The 7,608-nt window shown below is 45.2% G+C and overlaps 1 protein-coding gene across 1 annotated transcript; it reads left to right on the top strand.

Moving 5' to 3' along the window:
* Positions 1–450: 450 nt before the first annotated feature.
* Positions 451–5,375, top strand: C14H1orf53 (chromosome 14 C1orf53 homolog). Its single transcript, XM_039466507.2, has 3 exons — positions 451–769; positions 3,715–3,816; positions 5,099–5,375. The coding sequence occupies exons 1-3, from the start codon at positions 506–508 to the stop codon at positions 5,168–5,170; spliced, it is 438 nt and encodes a 145-aa protein (XP_039322441.1). The 5' UTR covers positions 451–505; the 3' UTR covers positions 5,171–5,375.
* The last annotated feature ends 2,233 nt before the right edge of the window (positions 5,376–7,608 follow it).

Genomic DNA, 7,608 nt, shown 5'->3' with positions numbered 1-7,608 from the left:
CTAGGGTGGGCCAAAGAAGCCACGAAGGCTCCGCTTCCACCTTTATTCCGGTCGAGTACTACCTGGAAACACTCAGCTTTTTCTGGATAGGCCCAAGGTGGTTATTAACAAACCTCGGGGCTATACTGAATGATCCCAAGTCCAGTTTTACATGAGAAACAATGTCCACCTTTCAGCCCTTGGGGGTGGATTTAAAAAAAAAAAAAAAAGCTCAGAATTAGAATTTAAGTCCAAAGACGGGGAACAGCAGGCCCTTCCCCGTCCCGGCAGCTCCGCAGAACCTCGTTGTCCGCCTTACAAGCCCGTTTCATTTCCGCAGCGGGCCCGGTGGCGGAGGCAGAAGGCCCGTCCGTGGGCCTCCACCAGCGGTCCCGGCAGCGCGACCTGAGCCCACGCAGCGCCGGCCACGCGCGGCCCGAGATCGGCTCGCGGCGCCCCGGCCCGCCTCGGTCGCCCCTCCGGGCCCCAGCGCCCGGTGCTCCGCCTCCCAAGGCCGGCGGCCGCCATGGCGGGCAGGCAGATCCGGGCGCTGGCGGGTCCCGCGCTCCGGGGGCGACCTCCCGCCGCCCCGCCGCCAGCACCTCCCCGGGTCCCCGGTGGGTTCCGACAGCAGCTCAGCTTAACCCTCGGCCCGGCTCACGAGGGGAACGGCGGCGGCTCCGCGCCCGACAGGCAGGGCAGGCCGGACGCCGCGGCGAGGCCTTCGGGGAGCGAAGAGTTAACCGCGGCGGAGCGGCGAATCGCGGAGCTGCACGCGGCCGCCTGCGCGGTGAGCCCCTCCTGCCCGCCCCGCCCGTCCGCCGCGCCTGCGCGGTGAGCCCCTCCTGCCCGCCCCGCCCCTCGCGGTAAGCCGCTCCTGCCCGCCCCGCCGCGCCCCGCCCCTCCGCGCCTGCGCAGCGCGGGCCTCTCCAGACCGGCAGGCCGCGCGGCTCAGGGCGAGGTTGCCGGGCGCTCGCGCGGTCCCGCCTCGGCCTCCGACGCGCGCGCGCACGCAGGCTCCCACTCCCGGCCTTTTCGCGGGAAAAGCTGCCGCGGTTCGCGTTCCAGACCGAGGGGTGATTGACCCTGTCTCTCTGCGGGATGAGCGATCTGTTTTCCGAACGGCGTCCGAGCTGTGGGACCCGCCGCCACTGTGTGTGTGTGTGTGTGTGTGTGTGTTGCGGAGGGGGGTGTTGAGGAACCCATGGCAAGGTGGGGGCCGGAAAGTCACTGCAGAAGTGTGCCCTGTTTTCTTCTGCGTTGTCAGCTGGACACCGAGCCATCCAGCGATTTTTATGATTAAAAAATAACACACTGACACGTTCGTTTTAATGTTTCCACTGCCTTCTCGTCGGAGCGGAGGACACTACAATGTGGTGTTCGCATTCTTCCTGCTCACTTGGGCTGTTCTCCCGTGTTTTGCGGACTTGACAATGGCTTGTTAGTGCCGGCATCTAAACTGGTCTCCCTTTATGCCTTCTAACACTGTCTGCGTGAGTTTAAAGGCAACATTTTATGTTATTACCTTTACAAAAGAAACCGTGAGAAAAAGAGAAACTGACTTCATAAAGACAGAAAAGCAGTGTGAAATGAACCCATTTAATCAGCTGTGTGTGCGCCCAGCCCTTGATGGGACTGGTATGACATGGTATGACTTGAGCCAAAGGCGTAGAGAAGAAAATCTCGGAGGCTGCCTAAAACTGACTTACTTAAATAATGACAGTTAGTAGGCCCCGAGAATCCACTGTCGGTCTGACCCATTCAAGTGTGGAAACTAAAGAAAGACTCATCAGGAAGCGACTGGCAGCTTTGGATTGTTCTTGTTTATGCTCCCCTTTTAAACATAACGTATGTGATGTGTTCCCACACTGCACCACGTAGATATGGTGGATATTAAAGAAAAGTTTTATTCTCTTTAGAGCAAACACCAGTGGCATGTGAAGAAACTTTCAGTCAGCCCAGGGAAGGAAAGGACCTTTTTCTCACTCGGAAAATCCACACTTGTTTCATCAGTGTCAGTATCACAGGTTAAATGACTATCCAGGAGACCATAAGTTAAGTCCAATAAATAACAAGCTGTTGCTCTCTTTTGACAAATCAGAGCCCCCTCACAATGGTCCTTCTTCCAGCCTCGAGGCAGATAGCTCTCTTAGGTTTCTCCCGGTGCCAACGCGCTTCGCTGAACATCCTGCTCTCCAGTCTAACTGTTAGCACCCTTGCCTCCTCTTTGTCCGTGGCCACCGTCACGTGAGGCTCATTCACTGAGGACAGATTAAGTCTGTGTGGGCTGCCAGCAGGCTCAGAGGTGCTCCATCAACATGGAGAGCTGCAGACCAGGCGCATGCGCAGCGGCAATGCGTTTGGCTTCCAGGTTGCCAGGTAATTGCCCTCAGAAGACTCCCAGACGCTATGAAAAGTGAAAAGAAGCTTGCTACGGAGTTTCTAGTGTTTCCTTGTTTTTCGTTCAAGTCTCCAAACACGAGCTTTGTAAATAAATAAAGAAGTGAGGTCCTGACAATCGGTCATTCTAAGGTAGTGCTGAGAGCTCCCGATTTCATGTAATCTGCTTCTGTGGTCCTCCTGGATTTGGGAAGTCGCTCTCAGACCAGCCTTGGGACTTGCTTGGATTTCTGTTGCCCTGCCCTGCTCTAGGTTTGCTGGAATACCTTAGAGTGAGACTAGACTTCGACTGCACCTGCCCTTTCGTTACACACTTTATTCATGAAACATACTGGGTTAAAACCTCAACCAGAATAAGATATTCAGCCAGTAAGTTAGACACTGAAGAAGTTGTTGGTGGTTCATACAAAAATGCGTTTGTCAGAAGACATGCAAGTTTCATGTGTATTTTAAAGAAAAAGGCTCTGTACAAGACTGATGCATTCAGTTACTGCATGGTAAAAGGGTTATGTAAAAAGTCCGTGGGAAAGTTCCTCTACAAAAACCCAAGGCTAAGTAATAGAACCCAAATGACCCAAATCCACAGAAAATGTTATGTTATTTACTTTTCCCTTCCCACAAAGTACTTGAGACACCTTTTAAAGTCATGTTTGAATGTAGATAGAATATGCTTCCTTGACGTTTGAAATAGTACAATAAGTTTCTTTTAATCAAACTTATGAAAGTAGTGAGTGTTAATATGTTAAAACAATACTTTTTTTCACTTAAAAATACAACTAATAACACAAGGAAAAATAGTATAAAATGTGCAATGGAGTAACACATGAAGGTAAAGAAAGTGTTCAATAATGGCAAAGGTAATACTTTTCTATAAGGACTGTTGGTTTTGATTAGCACCTTTTCTGTAAGTTTAAATCATTATCCACATATTTTAAGTACTGAAATTCCAACTGCAACTTCTGAGTGAAAGTTCATTTTCAGCCTCTTAAGCTCTTAAAATCATTTAAATCACCTGTTATTAAGCTTGTTACCTAGAAACCAAATGAAAAATATCAGAGCAGTGGCTACATAGTTATTAGGTACAGAGGAGTTCTTGTTTTTCCATCAACTTCTCATTTTTCTCGAACTGTATATTTTCTCCTTATGTCACATAAAGTTGGATTGTGTATAATGCTGGAGTGCATTTGGTCTTTAATTGCAAGTGCCACTAAAACTGCTGGGAAGAAGTTTAATATTGTTTAAAATTTTTCTGCAGTATTTTATGAGTAGACATTATGGTGAGGAGATATGATGAATATTGAGATTAATGAATTGTTTCATTTTATTGCACTTCAGGCTGGCCAGCTAAACTATGTGGATCCAGCTACTGGCTATTTGGTGCTTACACAGATTGCCCACTTGCAAAGAGGTGAATGTTGTGGCTCTGCCTGCAGACATGTGAGTAGCAATTCTCGCATTACAGCAGCAGTTTGCGGTGCTTCTGTAACTTCATAAATACTTATTATTTGAACAACAAGTCAAATAAAAAAGCCAAATAGACCTGGAGTGCACTTTTCACAAGCTACTTTAGCCAATGACAATGAAGTCCTTAGTACCCAGTGTAGGATCTTTAAAGTTAATGGAATGTTGCTGTGTTTCACTGTGAGCATCAGTTCCTTGAAATGCTGTGATTTGAAATTCATGGGAGCTCTTTATTACAATAAAACTTTTCATGTGGTTTCAAATAAGTTGTTTTCATTAGGCAAGTACAAAGAGGGCAGGAAAAGAAATCTAGAATGTTTTAAACTATATCCCTCTTCTTTATTAGTTGAATAAATAGAAACTCACCCAGCATTAAGAGGTAGGTTTCCTTCAGATAACGATTTTTTTCTTCTGTCCTTCCTTCCCTCCTTCCCTTTCCCTTCCTCCTCCTTCCCTTCTTCCTTCTTTCCTCTCTTCCTTCTCTCTCTCTCTCTCTCTCTCTCTCTCTCTCTCTCTCTCTCTCTCTCTCCCTCTCTCTTTCTGGTTCTTTCTGTGGTTCTTTTCCAGTTTGTGTTTGAAATAACTGTGAAACTCAATCATCCCACATGTAGTGCCTGTGTGTTTCCTAAAATGTTTATTTCAATGGATACCTCTCTATTTCACTAATGAAGATAAACTAATTTCTCTTTCCCTAGTACAAGCAAAGCTTAAGTGGGAATTGCTTCTTCATTATAGTTCTTAAAGGCATAGTACTGAGGTAAATTGTTATAGGATCAAGATTATAAATAGATAACAACCTCTGTTTACAGAACACTTTGTATGTTTTGGTGCAAAAGGTGTAATTTCCTTTAACTGGCTCACTCTACAATGAAAGAATAGACACTAAATGCATGTATTAGCTATAGCCAGGATTAAACCTTAAACCTTCCATTTTATGTATGTTCCTGTGACCTTAACTGTTTCTAATCAAATACATAAGAGTTTTTTTGTAAATCAAGGACTTGAAGTTTTTCTGAAAGTGGATTTTTGATACTAAAATTCTTAAAGTTGGAAGGATGAATTTAGGAAATGTTTCCTCGACCCTAATTAGGACCATTTGCCCATGGTTGCCAATATTCTTCTCTTAGTCTGCAGGACCTGATAGATCAAATGGCCTATATAAAATTGTTAACAGTCTCTTTCTGTCACCATGAGAAATGTGCTTTTTCAAGATGATTATTAGATAATTTAATAATAACTTGTTTTATTTCTTCTGCAGTGTCCATATGGTCAAGTCAATGTTAAAGACCCATCTAAAAAGAAGCAGTTCAATTCATATTTTTATATTTGACAACAATTTCATCTCTGTTCTCTAAATGTACTTGTATTTTGTTATAAAAAAAAAATAAAGCCCTGGTTCAGAATTGCTATGTTATTAGTACTTGAACAATGGTATATTCCTGATTACATTTATTAAAAGAACATCAATAAAATGAAAAAGCTAACAAATGTTTGTGTGTTTCTGAAATGCCACGTTGATAGTTATTTTCTTTTCTTTTTGCTTCATTATCAGACACATATGTTGAAGAAAGAAAATAATGACTGTTCTATTAAATAAATAGTAGCAACTGGGTCACATTAGTAGCTCTTGGTTTTTCTTAGCCTCAGTTCTCCTACTGTTTTCTCATCAGTGTTAGCAATCCAAGGAGGTTGCTGGCAAATAGAACAGTTTTAGTACATTCTTCATTTTATTTATATCTTGAGCTATACTGAGATTGATATAATATATTGAGCAGCATATGAGTGCTCAAGAAGTGCCATCCTGCATCAAGAAATGCTCTCATCTTCCATCTGTTCTTTCAATAAAAACTTTAAATCATTTTGACTTGAGGGTCAGGCCGCCGAAGATGTGTCACTTAGACCATTTTTTCTTCCCCCCCCCCGCCCCACCCTTTCCTCTTGTATTTCTTTTGGCACTTCCTAGGAAAATCTATCTTTGAACATTTTATTAGCCGTACACTTATTTCATTCACTGCGGTGATGCCCCCTGGGCATCAGTCTCTAACCTGAGCCAGGAGCTTACAGGAGCTTCTTTCTACACCTTCTCTGCTTCCTATGAGGACAGCAGCCCCCAGGAAGCCCTTTCCTAACCAGATGCAGCTGCTCAGAAAAAAGAGGCTGCTACCCACTTGGAAGACTGGCTTTGCTCAGAGCTGACTCCCAGCCTTCCCTCAATGGGATCTGAAAAGTCCTTGGACATCTCAGGGGTCTGCCTCAGGTTCTGCCTGTGGCCCAAATAAGAGTTTTAGGAATCTTAAGCAAACAAAGGTTTTGGTACCTTCTCCCACATTCAATTTAAAATAAAAGCCATTCTTAATGGTGAAACAAGTGAAAAGAAGCCCAGTAAGGTTCTAATTTTCCTCTTGATTATGTCTTTTTTTAAAAATGTCAACTATTAAAATGTCTCCCCAAATTGTTGGCTTCTTCAGTCCACTTTTGCTGGTGGTCTCCCTGTGGTGCCCTAAGTAACACTGCTCCTGAGCCCTGCGGGGTTACAGCGTGATGTAAAAGAGTGGTGTCTGCGGACTGGTGCTGTCCTATCTGGACATTGCTTTGAGAGGAGCAGGAGAGGTGATCAGCATTGTGATCATAGAAGCAGTTTTCCAGAAAGGTGTAGGGATTCCCGGGAGCTGGCTTCCTTTCCATTTTTTGGTCAAGAAGCAACCAGCTAGGTCCACGTTTCTTTCTCGATTTGAATATTAACAAGGCCATTTTCGATGTGGGGTCATAGTGTTTCTTCAGCAGCCTCTCAGAAGAGAAGATTCTAAAATGCCATTTTTTCTGGAGAATAGGGGAACAAAGAAAGGAAGTTCATTTTGAAAAGGGGTCTGAGTTCATTTTGAAAAGATTGTTCTGAGAAAGCCCCTTAGCAGGTGGAAAGATGTCTCCTGCCTCCTTCCTCCAGGCAGCTCTTTCCTCCTCCCAGTGCACTTCCTGTAGCAGGAAACTGGCCAAAAAAGAAAGGGTGTTCGTCACGAAGGACCCTTAGGTGGGACGTTTGTAATTCTTCTCAGCAATTCTTCCTTGCAGAGCTTCAAGCCTTGAGGGTAACAACAGCAAAGGAGCCGCTGGGAGGCTGCGGCAGGGACTAGGGAAGAAAGATGCTCATATTCTTCCCTGCTCCTGGAGCCAGAAGGAGGGCTGAGGTTGCTGTAGTTCTAGAGGGATGAATGTGAACAACACGTTAGGGGTGGCAGCGGGGCGGGTACTCCCACATTAAATACAATATGGCCACATAAATGGGTCTCGCTGCAAGAGCTTTAAGCTATATTGTATTCGCACGTTGTAAAGTAAAATTCAGGTTTCTTACTAGGCGTGTGTATACAAACATGTGGATGCCAAGAAATAGAGACTTGCTTAGAGACTTTAGAGTTTAAATCAACTCTGGTGCTGCTCGACTTTCAAGGTTTCTGGAGACTTCTTCTGCCCCAGAGTGTAATAAATCAAGGAAAATTGAAATGGACTTTTAGTTTGTTTCTTATTTGAAACGATCCAACAGAAACGGGGGGATCTTGTGCCAGGGCGAGGTGTGAAGACGGATTTCTGTAGCAGTGGTTCTCGTGGCAGGTGGGTCACGATGCACACTCATCTCTCTTCAAGAAGCAGCACTGCCCCCACTGTTTATAGAGAGCAGGGAAGAGAAGGGCTTTTACTTTTTCAAGTAAAACTTAAGGCTCCCAAACAGGGTGTGTTTGAAACAGTGCCCTGAGAAGTGGAGGCGCTCTCTGG

The sequence above is a fragment of the Saimiri boliviensis genome, chromosome 14 (genome assembly GCF_048565385.1).
Source record: "Saimiri boliviensis isolate mSaiBol1 chromosome 14, mSaiBol1.pri, whole genome shotgun sequence".
In the NCBI taxonomy this organism is placed as follows: domain Eukaryota; kingdom Metazoa; phylum Chordata; class Mammalia; order Primates; family Cebidae; genus Saimiri; species Saimiri boliviensis.
The sequence above is the reverse complement of the archived record's forward strand: the minus strand, read 5'-3'. Positions and strand labels throughout refer to the sequence as shown.

Coding starts and splice junctions, on each gene's coding strand:
- C14H1orf53 (XM_039466507.2), top strand. CDS start 506: ATGGCGGGCAGGCAGATCCGGGCGCTGGCGGGTCCCGCGCTCCGGGGG. Junction 770..3,714: donor TGCACGCGGCCGCCTGCGCG/GTGAGCCCCTCC, acceptor ATTGCACTTCAG/GCTGGCCAGCTAAACTATGT. Junction 3,817..5,098: donor GTGGCTCTGCCTGCAGACAT/GTGAGTAGCAAT, acceptor TTTCTTCTGCAG/TGTCCATATGGTCAAGTCAA.